General features: G+C 33.0%; 2 protein-coding genes across 14 annotated transcripts; one reads left to right on the forward strand and one right to left on the reverse strand.

Annotated features, from left to right (window-relative positions):
• The first annotated feature begins 1,290 nt into the window (after positions 1–1,290).
• On the forward strand, positions 1,291–11,385 carry LOC114307218 (putative disease resistance protein RGA4). Of its 13 annotated transcripts, none has more exons than XM_082909127.1 (9): positions 1,291–5,475; positions 5,615–5,700; positions 5,916–6,097; positions 7,339–7,419; positions 8,742–8,814; positions 9,121–9,202; positions 9,323–9,476; positions 10,795–10,889; positions 10,992–11,385. In XM_082909127.1, exon 1 carries the CDS (start codon positions 1,703–1,705, stop codon positions 3,503–3,505), a length of 1,803 nt encoding a protein of 600 aa, XP_082765253.1. In that variant the 5' UTR covers positions 1,291–1,702; the 3' UTR covers positions 3,506–5,475; positions 5,615–5,700; positions 5,916–6,097; positions 7,339–7,419; positions 8,742–8,814; positions 9,121–9,202; positions 9,323–9,476; positions 10,795–10,889; positions 10,992–11,385. The 13 variants fall into 13 exon arrangements, with proteins under 13 accessions (XP_082765253.1, XP_082765251.1, XP_082765255.1 ...); XM_082909125.1 differs by having other exon boundaries at positions 10,800–10,889; XM_082909129.1 differs by having other exon boundaries at positions 9,327–9,476; positions 10,800–10,889.
• Positions 11,386–13,658: 2,273 nt separating this feature from the next.
• LOC114307569 (large ribosomal subunit protein uL18-like) lies at positions 13,659–16,796 on the reverse strand. The gene is made up of 5 exons (XM_028252968.2): positions 16,605–16,796; positions 16,409–16,488; positions 14,936–15,070; positions 14,683–14,854; positions 13,659–13,988 (listed from the first exon to the last, which is right to left on the reverse strand). The coding sequence occupies exons 1-5, from the start codon at positions 16,678–16,680 to the stop codon at positions 13,978–13,980; spliced, it is 474 nt and encodes a 157-aa protein (XP_028108769.2). The 5' UTR covers positions 16,681–16,796; the 3' UTR covers positions 13,659–13,977.
• Between the last annotated feature and the right edge of the window lie 3,198 nt (positions 16,797–19,994).

Below are 19,994 nucleotides of genomic sequence, written 5' to 3' on the forward strand. Positions count from 1 at the left end.
TTTTTCCAGAACATCATAAAAATAATGTGACATAACATGTTCAATCGCTTAATGATTATCTTTAACAACAGTGATAGGTGGTTTGAAAAATCATGCCTCGAATGGTTTGAAACACCCAAAACGACATCATTTTGACACATTTGAGCCATTCGAGCCACAAAAATTCGGGCCACTAAATATTTTCCTATCTTTAAATAATGGAGTGTCATGTTTTCTTACCCCTTTTTCAGTGTTTCCTTTTGCTAAAGTAGTTGGCATGATAAAGCTTTTCACTGTTTCCTTTTGTTTAAGTTGTTGCCATGATGCAACTTTAAAATGCAACAATCACGGCTTTAATCAAAAGAGACCCCACATTTTGATTTCTTATATTTTAAAAAATATTATGTCATTCAATAATTCTATATTAATTGTGTGCTTAATGAATAATAGGAGCTAAACGAATATATAGTCTTAAGTTAATAAAATAGTAAACAAATTATAAAACATCATTGAACATACATAAAAAAACGTGATAATTTGAACCAATTAAATAATCTCTGCCTTTTAGGAGAATATTTAAAGAGGGAGGCATAAAATTCCATTTTTAAACACATCATTCATGAACCCCCATTTTGCATTTCCCCTTAATAATGATGTACAATGAGCAAGAGCCATTAGGGCTGTAAAATAATACCAATTTTGTAGTTTTAATCTGTTTTTTATTTTTTTTAATGGGCTTGTAAATTGTTTAATATCCTGGTTTGGATCCTTTCTGACCCTTCCTCCTATTATCCTCACTTAACAAAAAAATAAAATAAAAATATAAGTTAATTATACTAAGACGCCTTCAATTATGAATTGATACATATTAACCTTCTCAATTTTGAAAATTATATAAATACATTTCTTTTGGAAATGATTTAAAGGGAGTAAAAGTAATATATTTTTATAATTGAAATGATCAAAATATAAGAATTCATAAATAATAAAATAAAATAATATTTATTAATAATTAAAAAAATCTTAACGTAAATAATCCTAAAAATAGATAATGATGTACAAGAATGTAATCATACAATTTTCTAATTGTACGCGGTTGAAGCCTGGAACAAGGCAACAACTATAAGAAAAGGAAATAGTGGAAAAATGTAAAGTCATGACTGTATAAAACGGTCTAATTCAGATCCCACATATTATTTTTCAATTCTACGCGGTTGAAGGTTGAATCAAGACAACAAACTTTAAGAAGCAATTTTAAGAAATTTTACGTCAATAAACTTTATTTTTGATGATTAAAAAAAAAACAACTTTAAGAAAAGCAAACAATGAAAGGTAAGAGGACATGACTTTCCGTTGTTCACATCAAGCATTCGTTTATTTTGTTGAAAACAAAAAAAAACATTAATGTTTTTCTGACGTTTAATACTAATAAGAAAAATGAAAGTTAAAGGAAATATTTTTGGCAGTCAATGAAAAATGTATATTGCCAACAACTTTTGAAAATAGTACTCTGAAATTGTAAAGAATATAGATTATCAAGAAAACACTCATGTGTTCACATTATACATCCAGAATAGAATACATGTTATCTACCCTTCTTGCCGTTATGCTTATGATATCCTTGTTCTATAGCAAACCCACACCCAGTACACATTCAATTATTCTCTTTCGGATTTAGTGCTATTCAATTTTGTTGTTCCTTTGTGAAGAAAGAAAGGAAAAGATGAGTGCATCTCCACTCTTCTCTGCTTCTCAGGTGATGTTGAATTACCTTATTCCACTAGCCGCCGAACAGATTAGTCTGGCATGGGGTTTCAAGGATGAGCTTCAAAGGCTTTGTGACAAGTTGGAATTGATTCGAGCTCTATTGCGTGATGCTGAGAACCGAGGAGTCATAATAAGGCTCGAAACTATACAACTTTGGCTCAAGAAACTCAAGTCCGTGGCATGCTGTGCTGATGATGTCCTGGATGAATTCAAGTTTGAAACACTTCGACGAAAGATTGAGGTACAAAACAGACTAAAGAAAAAGGTACGCAACTTCTTCTCCCTCTCAAATCCGCTGCCATTTCGTCTCAAGATGGCTCATAAGGTCAAGCATATCAATTTGTTGTTTGACAATCTTTGCAAAGAAGCAAATGACATTGGTCTTAGACCTGCTGATCAGATCTTAAATGCTGCTAGTACTAGTGTTGAACCTAGAGAATTGAATTTCAGGCTGACTCACCCCTTTGTAGATGATTCACAAGTTGTTGGAAGGGATGGTGATGTATCAACAGTGATAGACATGTTAATTGGCTCCTATGACAGTGGAGATGATTTATCTGTCATTGCCATTGTAGGAATGGGTGGGATGGGTAAGACAACCCTTGCTCAGCTAGTTTACAACAATGACAAGGTGGTGAAGCATTTTGGTGATCAAAGGATGTGGATTTGTGTATCTGATGATTTCATAGTTGAAAGGTTATTGAATCAGATGGTACAATCTCTTACTGGAGATAAATCTGAAACAGAAAATATTGAAGGAATAGTGAGAAAGCTTGGAGAAAAACTAAATGGGAAAAAATATTTGCTTCTACTCGACGATGTTTGGAATGAAAATCCAGACAAATGGGAGTGCATGAGAAATTCTTTGCTAGGGATAGGTGGCTCCAAGGGAAGCAAAATAATAGCTACAACCAGGAGTATGTGCGTGGTATCTACCATGAGGACATCTCTCACTCATCATTTGAGCCAACTATCAAAAAATGACAGTTGGACTATGTTTCGGAAAAGAGCATTTGCAAATGGAGGACCAATTGAAACTCAGAATTTGGTGGCTATTGGTAGAAATATGGTGGAAAAGTGTAAGGGTGTACCATTGGCAATAAAGTCACTAGGAGGTTTAATGTACTCTAAGCAATACAATTACGAATGGGTGTCGATCAAAAACAGTGAAATATGGAGATCAACTGAAATCAAAAGTGGAATTCAACCGATATTAAGGTTAAGTTTTGATCACTTACCATCACCGTATTTGAAACACTGTTTTGCGTATTGTTCTATTTTTCCAAAAGATTTCGACATTCAAAAGGATAAGTTGATTCAGCTTTGGATGGCTCAAGGATACCTCCAGCCTTCTTCGGAAAGCAATTTGGAAATGGAAGATGTTGGTAATAATTATTTTAATATTTTGTTGCACAATTCTTTATTTCAAGACATTAAATTGGATGTGTACAATAATATTCTCAGTTGCAAAATGCACGATCTTGTGCATGATTTGGCACTAGATGTCTCAGAGGGTAACTGTTTGGCTTTGACTTCGATTGCTAGTGAGGCTAATTACCATCCCGAGGTTCAACATCTATCATTTGATTTAAAGCGAAATATAAGTTTTGAAATTCCAAAAGAAAATGTTGGGAAACTGAGGACAATATTTTTAACTAAAAATGTCCCTAAAAACATTGCAGAAGTCAAGTGTATACGTGCCCTAAGTTCTGAAGCAATCTTTATGATAGAGTTACCATATCTAAGTTCATACATTTGAAATATCTTGATCTTCAATGGACAAGGATTAAAACTCTACCAAATTTCATCACCAAGCTCTACAATTTGCAAACACTGAGAGTTTCATCTTTTTATTTTCCTCCACTTCGTGGTTTGAAAGAGCTGCCTTCTACACCTTTTCCTTTGGAAAAGCTTCCAAAAAAGTTCTATGAGTTGGTGAGCTTGAGACATTTTTGTATTGATGATAATGAAGAAACCAGAAAATTGATGCCAATGATGATAGGGAAGTTGACTTCTTTGCAGACATTACCATTCTTTGTTGTTGGTGAGGATGAGGGCCATAAAATTGAAGAGCTGGGTAGCTTAAGCAAACTAAGAGGTAAATTAATGATTTACAATCTCGAACAGGTGAAAGGCAGGGAAGAAGCAGAAAAGGCAAATATATCAGGAAAGCTGAACATTCATGAGTTGGGATTTCATTGGGTTAGGGTGGGCAGTCCTTCAACGGTAGAAGACATTGCTAGCATTAACCACGAGGATGTGTTGGAAGGACTTAAACCTCACGGGAATCTTAAGGGTTTAAAGCTCCAGAATTTTGAAGGAAAAAATTTTGCATCATGGATGATGAGCGGTAGAGATGCGCAGTTGCTTCAAAATTTGGTTACGATCGAATTATCCGAGTGCACGAGATGTGAACAAGTCCCACCACTCGGACACCTTCCGCATCTTGAAGTTATCAAAATGTCTGGATTAAGTAATCTGAAACGTATTGGTCCTGAATTCTATGGTTGTCACAGTGTTGTTAATCATGATCATGATAATGATGGCATCATCACTGGTAGCTATAGTGGGGCAGCAACAGCAACAACAACAACAGAAAAAGCTATGGCCGTTGTATTTCCAGCACTAAGAGAACTTCATCTAGAAGATATGCCGAACATAGAAGAATGGTGTGGGCTTGGGGTATCATCATCGTCACCGGACACCACGATGTTCTTTCCTCTGCTTGAGTTTGTATGCATTAGTAATTGCCCTGAGTTGACTACAATTCCAGGTCACTTGTTATCCTTACAGGAATTGATTTGCAAATATAACTGGGCTTTTTCTGAGAAAACTAGAAATACGCATCGCCCTTACTTGATAATAGAGGCATCTGGGGTTTCGAAATGGAAGAATGGTGTTTTACTGGTAGATTTGCTGGAAAAAAGCGGCAACACCCTAAGAAAGCTGAGAGTAAGTGAATTGGAAGAGCTATGTTATTTGGCAAATAACTTACAAAACCTTGCGTCTCTTGAAGACTTGACGATAGAAAACTGCCCAAATCTAAAGTCTATAATTAAAGAAACAGAAGAAGAAGAAGAAGAAGAAGAAGAAGAAGAAGAAGAAGAAGCATCCAATTGCAGCGGCTTAACATCTCTTAAGTGGCTTCGGATTTCATGGTGCAGCAATTTGACATGTTTACCAAAGGAGCTGTTTCAACAAACCCTTGTAACATTAGAGATAGATGGGTGTCCGAATTTAATAATTGATCCACATGAATTATGCAGCAGGCTCACATCCCTTCAGAGCTTGACGATTCATCAATGTCCAAGATTGGTGGATTTTTGGAAGGAGAGGCTATTTTTCCTGACCGGCTTTCAAGCCCCAAACACTACCCCTTCCTCTCCTTGGTGTCTCTAACTCTATATGGCTGGGAAAGGCTCAAGTATCTGCCTGATCAACTTCAGCACCTCACTACCTTGAGACACTTGTCAATTTCATTTTTTGGACTGGAAACTCTGCCGGAGTGGCTGGGTAGCCTTTCATCTCTTCATTCTTTGGAGCTTTTCGGTTGCGAGAACTGATGAATCTTCCCACCCTGGAAGCAATGCAACGCCTCACCAATTTACAATCTTTGAACATTATTTGTTGTTCCCTTCTAAAGGAAAGATGCGAAAGGGAAAGCGGCCAAGAATGGCACAAGATTGCCCATATTCCATCCATCTACATCTCGGAGATTTATCTTTAAAGGTCACTTATATTTCTCCAATTGTTATCCATATCCACGATTTCTTCTCTTCTCTTCTCTTCTCACCCCCATCCCATCCCCCATCTTCCTAATGGTGTTTGCTGGTTTCCTTTTTTCTCACAACCCCTTTTTGGGTTTCAGGTCAGGAGATGAATGATGAATCTTCCTCTACAAATGATGCATCTTCTTCTTCAAGATGAACCATTAAATAGTCTACTGCCAATTATGTAATTTCTCTGTTAACTTTTCTCTCTCTCTCTCTCTCTCTCTCTCTCTCTCTCAAAATCCATCAGTTTTTTAGTCTAGCTTTTTTATATGTATTATACATTTTTATTTGGTCTCTAGTGTACGCTTTGCCAAATCATGAGTATGTAATGGTTTATAATATTTTTTTCACTCTTTGAAACTTATATATATTTTTTGTTTTTCTTCCTATTTCCAGGTTTGTTAATATCTCTGTGCTCCCACAAATTGCTATGTTACAGGGTCTCTTCTACAAGGAAGAGTTCCAATTTTTCTTCGAGTGCAAATGCTGGATTTATTAATAGTCGATGTAGGGAGAAGCGGTAATCGTTGGTGCACATGATTTTGCACAATCAGAGCAATGTTTTGCAAACTTTGTAGGTTGTTCCTTGAATGTTATTAGTCATTTGAATTATTTGTTTTGTAATTTTCAAGCTAAATAGTTCCACTTTGTCAGTTGAAGATTCTCGTTCAGTGAAAAACTAAATAATTTCTATAATCAGCCAGTCTTCAAAATGCTTTCCTGCTTAGTTTTGAGCCAAACTTTGATTTTCTATAGCTAACAAAAAATCAATTAGGAAGGCATGCCAGTACTCTTGCGTGTTGTATTTCATCCATCTTCATGACACAAATGTTGGTTTTATGTTGTTATTAACAAAGACATGTGAATTGAATGAGCTCATTTTCAGAAAATGGGAAGAGAAAAATGACTTCTTAATTATATTAGTCAACTTTGTTTTCAGAACATGGGAATTATTATGTTTTCTGCAACCAATTCAAAAAGCCAATTTTCAGTGTAAATCAAAAATGGAATTTTTTATCCTTCCTAAAAAATCATTTATAGGTTTGATTAGAATGTTCCTAAAATTTGAGGATTTTGTATCCGTTCTAAAAAATCATTAGTGGGATTTGGTGAAATGACATATTTCAATTTTGAAAAAATGCTTTTCTGATGTTCCAATTTTAACTAATTCCATTTTAGTTGATGAAGCTAAATGATCTAAATTTCACAATGAGATGGTGCTTGTGGGTTCCTGAGAGCGTTGCTTCTAACTGAGCTATGTCCAATTAAGCCACTGAAAGTTGTATATAACTTTAGAAAACATGTAGTTAGGTAGATTGAGTAAGAGGCAATTAAACTAACGATGGAGTTGCAATAACAATCCACTTGGAAGATTGAAACATGTACGTAGTTCTAGTTTGGAGTTCAGATCATATGATTAGTTTAATTCAATTTCAATTTTATCTGTTGTTGATTATCGATGTTCTCATACCAAGTTAAACTTATATGGGATACCTAGGCTTTTGTACCAATTTAAGTCACTATCATCCCTGGTTCTTGAGATGATAGAACTACAAAACTATAGTAATTGTATATATGTCTTGCTCATGTTCTCCCAGTTAATGAACTTTTTTTCTACAAATTGGCTATATATGTCAGTGTGCCAGTTTTGAGACACTTCAGAATATGATCGGTTACTTGGATCATCTGACATTTTGCATATAGCATTATGTTGCCTTTTTTTTTCCCTTGATCTCCTAATCAAGTTAGTTCATGTACGAAATAAATGACCCATCAAGTCATTACTAACTCACTTGGAAATTTTTGTATTCATGTACAGGTTATTGCATGTGAAGCTAAAAGAATAATTGTCTATAGTTTTGGGCTACGGAGATCAAACGCACCTCATGATTTGTGAGTGGTATGTTTTCCTCTCTCTCTCTCTCTCTCTCTCTCTCTCTCTCTCTCTCTCTCTTTCTCACACACACACACACACAAACTTATTTGATTTGTTTACCTAATTTTTGACAAAATGTAGGCAAATAACCTCATGTTCATAACTGGCATCTCATCCAAATTACAAGAAATCAAGTGATGACAGATATTAAGAAACAAAAATCCCATTACAATGTGGACGAGAGGTTTAATGTTTGTTTCAAAGGGATGAGTTTATTTTTTTTTTTTTTTTCATTCTTTCCCTGTAATTCAGTCTGTTTGAGGATCTAATTTTTGTGTTACCAATTTATTCTGATCTTATTTCAATTGGGAGCCAACAATACACGTGAAAATTGCATACTTGATGCCTTGAATTTTGAAATATGTGTTCTTAGTTTAAAGTGCGTGGTCTAGGTTACTTCATACTCGAAGCATTAAAGTTTGTAGACATTTATAAATCAGTTTGTGTCTTACACATTAGTGAGCCATAGCCCTTTTAACATCTGATATCTTTTGTTAAAAACCATGAATTTTTTATTATGTTGTTCTATTTGCTTTTGTTGTGGGTTTTTTTTTTTTTTTTTTCCCTCTACTTTTTCTACTATAAGAAAACTTTATTAGGCCATTGTATACTTCTTTTGTAGGTCTAGCAATAAGTTGATTCTTAATTTCCATTCTACAAAGCATTTCTAATCATTTCCTTTGATTTTATTTGGTATAGAATAGCTTGCAAGAAGAAACCCATCATATTCCTAGCTGGGAAATCCATGCACAACCTTGCGTGTGGTTTAATTTTATTTCATGCAGGTGGTCATTGAAATCATGAATTGTCACCATAGAAATAGACAAATCCACGGTGTTTTATATGGGCTTTGAGATGTGTCCAACTCTGTTTCTAGTAATAGTTGAGAGATGAGACCACGTTACTACAACTATGAGACTATGAACTCACCTATGGAATTTGATGAAATGACATGTTTCAATTTTGATTCAATGCTTTTCTGAGGTTCCAGTTTCAAATAATTTCATTTTAGCTAATAAAGCTAAATGATCTGAAACTCACAATGAGATGGTGCCCTAACTGTGGGTTCCTAACTGAGCGATGTCCAATTGAGTCACTGAAAGTTGCATATAGCTTCAGATGATATGTCCTTAAACACAGGTTTTCCATGCTATTTTGTATATCACTAATTCTAAAAGCCATCATAGTGCCTCATGCTACCTAGAGTATGCAAAAGTCACCTAAGTTGAGTTGACATTTCCAATTATAACACTTTGGTCAATCATATTGATTTGTTGCATATGCAGAGGTAGTTTGAGCAGGAGGCAATTAATCTAATGATGAAGTTGTAACAACATTCCACTTGGAGCATTGAATCATGTATGTAGTTCTTGTTTGGAGTTCAAATCGTATGATTCATTTCAATTCAATTTTTATTTTGTCTGTTAATGCCTGCCTTTTTTTGCATATTGGCTATATATATATATATATATATCAGTTTCTTTGTTTTGAGACACTTAAATAAATGATCTGTTACTTGGAGCATCTAACAAATTACATATAGCATTCTGTTTCCTTTTTTTTTTTTTTTTTTTGTAATCTCCAAATCAAGTTTGGTTCATGTACGGAGTTGAATAACCCATCAAGTCATCTGTAACCCATCTGGAAATGTGTATTCATGTACAGATTATTTTACATGTGAAGCCAAAAGACTAATTTTGTCTGTAGTTTTGGGTCACAAAGTTCGAGTGCAGCTGAAGATTTGCAGGTGGTATTCTCCCTTTATCCCTAATTGATTAACTATGACACTCCTATAATTAGAAAGCACTAATCTTTCTTTAATGAAAGAATTGGCGCAATCACTATCTGATATTTGAATTGAATTAAGGTAGCTTGCTGGAAATAGGTGCTTGAGCTGGAACTCTCTCGTCAGTTGGATCAACATACACTATTAGAAGGTCTAAGTGCTTCCGAGTCGAAAAGGATAGCTAGCAAAACTAAAACAAACTTGACAAAAATCAAGTGCAGCTCAAGATTTGCAGGTGGTTTTTTTTCCCCCCGTTCCTCCCTCTCTCCCCCCTCTCTCTCTCTTTCACACACACACACCCCCGCACTCGCTCGCACACACATATTCGATCTTTTTATCTTCTTTTGACAAAAAGCAGGCTGAAAACCTAATGTTCATAACTGGCATTCCATCCAAATTACAAGAAATCAAGCGAAGAGAAATATTAAATGATGAAAAATCCATTACAATATGGCCGAGAGGTTTAGGCCATGTTTGGTTTAACTCTCAAAATACAATTTTTGAAAAAAATTTCCATAATTTTGTTTGGTTGGAAATTTTTTGAAAAAAATTTCCAAAATCACTTTCTCTCTCCTACACATCAATCAATCACTTTTTCTCTCTCCTCTCTCCTCTCTCCTCTCTCCTCTCTCATTCTCAAAGACTTTTTCTCTCATACACATCTATTCAACTACAACAAAATATCAAATCATCTCAAACTCTCATACTCCAAAACTGTATCTAAAATATACAACCAAACAAACCAAAAAAATTTCTAAACTCTTTTCCCAAGATTTTTTTTTTTTTAAATTTGTCTCTCAAAACCAAACCAAACACACTCTTAATGTTTGTTTCTAAGGTAAAGATTTGTAGGTGGTTTTTTTTCTCCCCACCCCTCCCTCTCTCTCTCTCTCATACGCGCACACACACACACATGCACTTGCGCTCGCTCGCACACACATATTTGATCTTTTTATCTTCTTTTGACAAAAAGCAGCTGAAAACCTAATGTTCATAACTGGTATCCCAAGAAATCAGGCTAAGAGAAATATTAAAAGATGAAAAATCCATTACAATATAGCCGAGAGGTTTAATGTTTATTTCTAAGGTATTAAGTTCACCCCCCTCCTCCCCCCCCCCCCCCTTCTTTTTTAATTAAGTCTATTTCAGAATCTAATATTTGTGTTAATTATTCTAATCTTTCTCATTTCAATTGGGAGCCAACAAAACATATGAAAATTGCATACTTGATGCCTTGAATTTTGAATTATGTGGAGCTTACTCTTGGGTTATTAGTTTAAAGTGCTTGGTCTATGATACTTCAAGAAGCATCAAAGTTTGTAGACATTTACAAATCAATTTGTCTTTAGCAGTGTCTCGGAGTTTCTCTTACACTTCAGGGAGCCATAGCCCTTCCAACATCTGACATCCTATGTTAGAAAATAGAATTATTGAATATGTTGTTTTATTTGCTTTTGTAGTGATTTTTTTCCCTTTTTGTTGTGTAAGAAAACTAAATTAGGCCAAATCATATTTCTTTTGCATATTGCACTTTCTTTGATTTGATCTGGTAGAGTAGCTTGCAAGAAGAAACACATCCTATTCCTAGGTGAGGAATCCATCCACAACCTTGCTGGCTACGCATAATCTTTGAATTTGGGCAAAGATGGTAAGTATAAATTGTAGTCAATATGCTCAGATAATTTTCCTTTATCGATATATCAGAGCTAAATGCATATTTTTCTGACCAAATTAATGTTCCGGGCTCTAGCTATGGCCATCAAGGGAGCGAACTCATCATTCGAAGACTCTGGTTTCTCCTACTTCTACACATTCTACATTTCTAAATTTTTGAGTGAGAATCATCATCAGGTCAAGTGGAGTGCTATTGACTGAATTGTGAAAATCCATTCTTGGGTTTTTGGCAACTCTTCTAGTTTATTAAATAGTAGTCGATACAGAAGGAGTGCTTGTCAAATTTAGGTTCATTCGATCTTTTTTTGGTTGTATTGTGAAATTCATTTTGCATATTTACTGTAACATACAATAATGTTATTTCTCCCTTTTTATTGTTTTGTTGGTTGTTGAATTTAACCACAGCATGTAACCCAAGCCAGATAAATATAAATATGTATTCATTTCATCATATATTTTCAGTTGTTATCTCTTTGTTGCGTGGTTAATGAAAAACAAATACTCCTATATAGTGGATTTTTGTTTTTTCTATTAACAGAATCCACATTTAAATATATTGTTAATGATTGTTTGAGTAGTTGAATGACGAGCTAAATGGCTCTAAACTAGGAAGTTATTTGTAAAGTAATTATGCCATTGGTCCAACTCACCTATAAGCCATTGTATTTTGAAACTCCAAAAGAAATATTCATTAATGTTGCTCTTGTCCTTTCCAAAATGGTAATTGTTCTCCCTCTCTCTCTCACACATTGTTTTTCTTTCTTTTTTTACTGTTAATTTTTTTACTCTCTTTCTTCCCTTTATTCACCATTATTTCTAATAAATTGGTAATCTTGTAATCCATGTTCTGCACAGGAGATTAGAATCAAGTTCTCTGTTAATCTTCAGTTTAATTGATGGATCCTTTTCATGCTCTTCATTTTGTTGAATTTTTTTTTTTTTCCCCTCTTCTTAATCAAAGGCCTAAAATTGTTAGTTTCTCATGAACAAATGGTTATTTATTTAAGTCAATTTGGATGTGAATGGGAGTGAAGGTCCATTGATTAGTTCTAGATACGATTTCCTATATTAACTTGACATTTTCTCTATTCCTTTGATCTTATACAAAGATTTCACAACTAGCTTAATATAAGAGTTACAAACTTCTCACATTATGGGTAGTGATAGAGAGCTTTAACACTAGAACTCTAACATGAGCTCTAGTTAGGTGTCAAACCAAAAAAAAAAAAAAAAGGCAAGCCAAAACATCACATCATCATGTGAGATCCACCATTAGAGCTCTTAAATTAGATCTCCCAAACATTATTGATAAATAGAACATAAGGATAAAAAGGAGTGAGAGGAAGTCACAATAGACTATATAGTCCTAGATCTGACATATTGAATATTTTTCATTAAAATAAAGTTTGATCTCTATTATTTTTTATACAATCATAAATTTTTATTCTCATCTCATGATTTCAAATTCATTTGGAAAATTATATTTATAATCTTTGCATTTTGCTCATTGTATAAATTTACTATCTGCAATTTCAATTAGATCAATTTTGACCATTAATTTTAAATTTTGTGTCAATTTTGATCAAATTAATAACACTGATTACATTTTAATCAATCAAAAAACACTAACAATTTAATCAATGAGACAAAATCATGAATCCTGAGTCAATTGAGCCAATTGAAATTATAGAGACTAAAATTATAAATATCAAAATGACATAAGGACCGAAATATAAAAAATACCAACGTAATTTACACAATTAAGTATTATTATAACTTTAGGCATATTTGATTGACAGGATTAGAGCATGGATTGTGATTATTAATCCGTGAGCCCTATAATCCTGTATTTGTTTTGAAATTTTATTTTAGGATTACTAATCCAACAAATTTGTAGGATTATTAGTAATGAGTTAAGGGTGAGATTATATATCTTGAGCTGAGAAATAAAATAAAAAGACTCTCTTACCTATTAATTCAATGCAAATCACATAATAGATAATGGAATAATTTATCCTACTAATCCAATTAGATAGTGAATACCACATTAATTTGATGGGATTATTAATATCTTCACTATTAGTCTTGTGAATCAAACCTTAGAGGAATACTTAAATATTTCATCAATATACTAAGATGAATATAAAACTACTATTTTCATGTGCTTTTTCCTATCCTAATCACAATTTAATATGCATTAACATATTAATGCGTATATTTAAGGTGTTTTTAAATAAAAGACTTGTAGGAAGAGTTAGATTAAAGATTTGAAGAAGAATTTGGGGAGGCAAGGAAGACCAAACAACAAATTTGACAGAAATATAATTTTTACCCCAGTATCTTACTCTTAATATTTATGTTATCAACTCGTGACATTTTGACATTTTATATACTAAAATGCTTCATCAGCCTACCAACTTAACTGTAATGCGAATTAAAATAAACATTATAATTCCAAAGTAAATAATGCTATACAAACAAAAAGTTCATACATAAATTTCATACATAATGATGTGATTTATTATAAATCTTTTATTTCAAAACAAAACGCTATTAAAGATGAATTTATTTATAATAATAACATTATCACATCATTCTTGTCACGTTTTTTATATAAATTTTATGTATGTTTAGAACTTTTGTTCCAAAGTATGTAAGAGGGCTACAACTGTAGATGGGGGGACTAGCAATTATAAAACTCCCAAATCCACTGCTGCTATTAGATAGCACAATACATTGACAGTCAGAAATAATAATGCATTTCACAACATTCAAAAAGTGTCTAATTGCCATCTTCAAATAAAAATATCCAAGCTACAAAATTTCACCCAAAGAAACACAAACAAAATTTAATAGGTTTGAAACTAAACTGCAGAGCAGCATCATTGTGCACTAAGAACATCTAATATTTGACTCAAATTCCAAGCCCCCAAAGGCAAAGGTACTATACTACATTCATTTATCATCTTCATCATCCATCTCCTCATCAGCTCCTGCTGCTGCATTGAGGGCATTCAGTCGTTCAATCAAGCTAGCTTTCCTTTCATCACATGTCAGCTTCTTCAAGTTGTACCTGGTATACAATACAAGGTATAGAGAACTTACTAAACTATCCAAAAAATTGAATCACACTTCTAAACATCCAAGCAAAAAAGATGCTGTTGCAATTACTGCACTCAACCAGTGAATGAATGCTGGAATACCCAAACCAAATTTCAAAGGATTTGGGTTTTTGTTTTCAAAATTTTAAATTTTGAAAACACAATAACAACTCATTCAGCACATGCTTTTGCTTTCAGTTTTTTGAAAACTATTTTATAGACAAGGCTCCAAAATGTTACACAAGCAGTGTATTCAATTGTAGCCAAATCTAGTGCAATCACACCAATGAACATTTAAACAAAAGCTCATTCCCAATTTCAATTCTCTTGGGAAAAAACAATAATATGTTTCCTGTTCTGTACAAACAAAAAAACATGCAACCAAATGACAAGTCTCTTGCAACGTAGAAGTTGAGTTAAAGATCCAAACTTATCTGGCTGTTAACAAAAAAAAAAAAAAAAATGCACTAATGTACAGCCAGAACTAATATAATGATCTTGGGTTAAATGGATTAAAACCAAAGTAAAAGTATTGGCACCTTCTTAAGGCAAATAATAATGATAGGAATGGAAAGTAAAGCATAAACCAGACTTCCCTTGAAAACAAAAAATAAAAATAATATAAAAAAAATGATCACATAATTTCAAGTTATTTTTGGTGCTTACCTCTTTTGTGCTGCTTATGTGGCTCCTTCTCAGACTTCATTTGAGTGGGGTCTGCGCGGATGGCAGCATGAACTTTCTTGTGCAGCTCCTCAATGCCATCAGGCTCAATTCCTCTCTTGATGTACTCAACAAAATGAGACTGATACTTCTCTGGTTCATCTTCCATCAAAATCTACGTTACAACCAATAAAATCAAGTTCATGGCTGAAAAATAAGTGTTACAATAGGCATAAATTCACATCTTAACCGTTACCTTCATATATGCAGCGACATGCCCACCATAAATATACTTGCGGTGAACCTCAGCATCCAGCTGCTTAGAGTCCTTCGAGAAACCAGAAAATCTCTTATCACTGTGAGGGATATCCAACCCGCCATCCAATGCTCCCTGTAATGAAAGTATAGCACAGACATGAAATCGCATACAGGGACAAATAATTACAGCAAAGCAGGGAACATATAGACAGTGATGCAATAGCATGAATATTGCCCAAAGATCAAAGACAACTAGGCATGACAAATTAAAAAAAAAAAAAACCAGACAAAGTTGTGAAGTTCAACATCCCTTAATTCATTCATGACTTGAAACATACATACAGTTGAGGAACCCTGAGTCCTGGGGCATCTCATAAAATAAATTTTTTTTTAGAAAAGCCAAAAACTTGCATGACTGCTTTGCTGTAATGCTAGATTCACATCCCTAACTAAATAGGAATAGTTAAAAAATTGGCAGATGGCAACTATTGTGAACAACATTTTATGGTGCCATGAACCATTTTAGTTCCATTAGCAGAATGGATGCTCCCATTATACTACAGTATAACTTGCTGGTTGGAAAAGGATGTTCAAATTGACAAGAAAAACGCCTCCTTTGAATTGTTGGATTATATTAACAATTCAGGAATAAATAACAAACACAAAATTAACAAACACAATATTAGCTGGAACCAAATTTCATTTTGATAAAATTAAGATTAGCATAATAATTCTCATAAGCAAACATAACTTCAGACATATAGCAACAGACTAAAATACAAACGGATCAATTAGAACATTTCATCAACAATAAAACACTGTACATTTATGGTAAGAAAAGCTCATCCAACAATAAATATTTTAGCTTTCAGCCTAACAGCATTGGTAAGAGAGGGGCTCTTGTATATGGCTAGGAAGTCTTTACACTTGAAGCCATAACTGACCCAGAGTAAAGCAAATAAAATATGGCCCAAAAGAATAGAAAAGCGCATATGTCAAAATAAAGAGTGTTATGAAATAATATCTTCCACTTGCACAAACACTCTGTCAAAAAAAATGATATTACAATTAAACAGTATTAATATCACAAACAAGCAAAATTGGTAAAATGTCACAAAAAATATATATACCAATCTTCAAATTATCTGCATGTCATGAAAATTAAGAACATATGGAGCATCTCATTCTAGTAATAAGTTCAAATAGTATAATTGTTTATTGTAAAATGTGTGCATGGAAATTCCCTTCAGAGCACCAAAGACACGGTTCCCAGTGGTTGCTCTAATAAGGCCAAGATCAAGGAGAGCACAGAATGACCTCCTACTCTCTGCTGGCTCAACTGAGAAATCCTCTCCAGTTGAGTGACCATATAGAAGTCCATATGTAAATCTAACAATGGAAAAGAGGAAAAGGATACTATAAATGCTAAACATGAGGATACTATAAATGCTTAAACATGAATCAGGCATACCTCCACATTGCCCTCATTCTCATCCTCCATCTCGAGAATTTTCAAGACACGGCAGGCCAAGAGCAATCCGGTACAGTAAGCTGCCAACATCAGTTACAGAAATCAAAACCGCAGATAGAAGCAAGCAGCCATCGACCGAAAGACATGGGGAGAGATAAAGAGGAAACGAGAGGAGAGCAAAGAGTAGTTACGATACCTGCAGCATAATTTGTGAGACCTACTTCGAGCCCATAGCGAGGCAGCTCATGGGCATATGCTGAAGCAAGGACCATGTCCCCAGCAAATGCTAGCAGAAATTATTTGTGCAAATCTATTTTATCTTTTACTTGCCTGACAAAATGCAGGCTGATAACCTAATGTTCATAATTGGCATCCCATCCAATTTACAAGAAATCAAGAGAAAAGAAAAATTAGAAGAAAAGAAAATTCCATTACAATATAGAGGAGAGGTTCAATCTTTGTTGGAAGATATTAAGTTATTTTCATTTTCCCTATAATTCAGCCTGTTTCAGAATCTAATTGTTATTACCAAATTATTCAGATTTTCCCATTTCAATTGGGATCCAACAATATATATGAAATTTCATAATTGATGTTGTTAATTTTGAAATCTGTGGAGCTTACTATTGGGTCGTAAGTTTAAAGTTCCTGGTCTAGGGTACTCATGCAAGAAGCATCAAAGTTTGTAGACATTTATAAATCAGTTTGTGTCGCACTTCAGGGAGAAACAGCCCTTTTAAACATCTTATATCTTATTTTAAAAGCCATGAATTATTGATTATGTTGTTCAATTTGCTTTTGTTGTATTTTTTGTTTTTGTTTTTCTTTTCCTTTACTTTTTTTAATATAAGGAAACTAAGGCCGCCCTTGGCACGCAACAGTTTTAGTCTAAAAGTTAAAAAGTTACTAAAAAATCAAAAATTCTCTTTTCTTTCTAATTTTTGCACATCTTTTCGTAAAAAATCAAAAAGTCATTTCAAACATACTAATTTTTTTTCCTCATATTTTAGTCAAAAAAGCCAAAAAAAATTACTAAAATAGTTTGTTTCCAAATGAAGCCTAAATTAGTCCAAATTATATTTCTTTTGTAGGTCCAGCAACAACTTGATTTTTAAAATTTCCATTCTACAAATTCTAAGCAGTTTGACCAACCATTTTAGAAGGATAAAACATGCAAAAGACAAACTCTAAAAGGTAGATGCATTTTCTCTTCATTTGATCTGGTAGAGGAGCTTGCAAGAAAACCGTCCTAGGTGGGGAATCCATGCATAACCTTCCTAACCAGTGGTGGAGTTAAGAAATTAAATCAAAGGGCACTTATTAATTACAATATTAAAATTTTTTATAAAAATATTTAACATAAATTTTTACCATTAACTTCAAGAAAGACAAAAAAAAATAATAATAATAATAATCAATGTATTTGGTTTTAGTTTTCTGAATTCAGTTTTCTGAAAATTAAATTTTTTTATTTTTCGTATTTTTTTGGTTTTAGTGAATATTTTTTAAATTTTAAACATTTTTTTTTACTTTTTTAGATGCACATTGGTTAGATATGTATCCAAATAGAAAAATATTTGTGAAAAAAATATTTACAAAAATTAATAAATACACAAAAATACAAAAAATATACTGAATTTTCATATAATTTATATATTTTTTGGTATTTAGTGTATTTTTTAAAGATTTTTTTCACAAATATTATACTTTTTAGGTACATTAATGTTAGGTGTGTCTAAAAATTAAAAAAAAATTGCTTAAAATATTAAAAAAATTTATTGAAAACATTAAAATATGGAAAATAAAAATGTAAAATTTTTTAAAAACTGTTTTCTGAAAACTATAACCAAATAAGCTAAATATTATTTATAATTAGTGTATCATTGACAATATTAAAAAAAGTCATGGATATAAATTTTTAAAATAAATTATATAATAATAAAGTAATTTTTTGTACAAAATATGCATAAAAATTCAATATAATAGTTATACCACGCCATCATTAACATGTGATATCACCAACTAATAGTAAATAAACACATGGGGAATGAACGCTACATGTCAAATGTAACTAATAATTTAATAAATTCTATATTTTCATTGAGATTAATTATGTTTGTATATCAATAGTGATAGACATCACCATTATATTAAAATTTTCATAGATAATAATATCGTAATCAGTTTATTTTCAATCAAAATAATCATTATTATTCTTATTATTTTAAAAATGTCATTAACATTTAAAATAATATTTTTATAAATTCTTTTATTTAAAATATTTTCTTTATGTTTACTTAAAAAAAATACAAAATTCAAGGGGGCACGTGACCCCCTAGCCCCTTATTAACTCTGCCCCTGTTGCTGACTATACATAATCTTTGAATTTGGACAAGACGGTAAGTATATATTGTTGTGAATATATATGCTCTGACAATTTTCTTTTTCGATGTATCAAAGCTAACTACAAACTTTCTGATCAAATTCATGTTCCAAGCTTTAGCCTTTTACATGTTTCCATGATTGGAGGCATCAAATTCTATATTGATCTCCCCTTATATTTTTTTTTAAGTATAAAATCTTCTCGTGAGGTTTTGAAAATGACACTAGTCTCTCATCTGGTTGACTCACATGACATATACCGTCTCCATACCATTTTTGTTAGTAAGATTCACGGTTAAATGTTGAGGTCATCCATTCATATTTTTGAAATTACCATTTTTACTCTCTGAAGTCATATAAATATTTTAGAGTTTCAAGTTTATAGCAATTGCAGAGGCCTTGTGAAGTTTTTAAAATGAAACTACCTTTCCTCTATTTTGAAAAATTAAAGATTTTTCCTATCAAAATTTTGTTAGCTTAGTGGCTAGATGATCGTGTGCACGTGTTGGTCTCACTAAAGATATCTGTTAACTTTACACAGATACAAAACGTAATAAAATGCATCCGCTAGCCCATAAATGTCTCTATGATTATTATCGAATTGGGAGCAGCTTGTGTCCAGTCTGAGATAAGATCGGACGGTACTGTTGGATCCGTGGGGATCCATCACAGGTCCCGTTTTGATAATTCAAACCGATCAATGTGTAGAATTCGTCGAATACTATATATTATAAAAAAATCGCGTTGATCAGATATTGATAGCTATGTGATCAAAACAGTTTTTTGTCAACCGTTAATTTGTTCACCGTCCATTTTTTTTAATATAAAATTGATTTGATCACATAGCTATCGATATCCGATCAATGTGATTTTTTATAGACATATAGTGCTCGACAAATTCTACACATTGAACGGTTCGGATTATCAAAATAGGACTCATGGTGGCCCCCACGGGCCCAACAGCACTGTCCAGTCCGATCTTAGACTAGACACAAGCTTAATCGGACTAGACACAAGCTAAACCCTATCGAATTTCCATCTATCATCAGCACTTGACAATATGTCCAAATTTCCTCAACAATTAAGCACCCAAAAAAAAAATTGCAAAACACTAATTTCTCAACCCACCAACCCATGTAATGTAATGTAGACAAAACATGTAATGTAGATTTGTCGCGTGAGGTTAAATTAATTACCAATCTTG

The sequence above is a fragment of the Camellia sinensis genome, chromosome 15, assembly GCF_055761805.1.
Source record: "Camellia sinensis isolate YWXY chromosome 15, ASM5576180v1, whole genome shotgun sequence".
NCBI classification, from domain to species: Eukaryota; Viridiplantae; Streptophyta; class Magnoliopsida; order Ericales; family Theaceae; genus Camellia; species Camellia sinensis.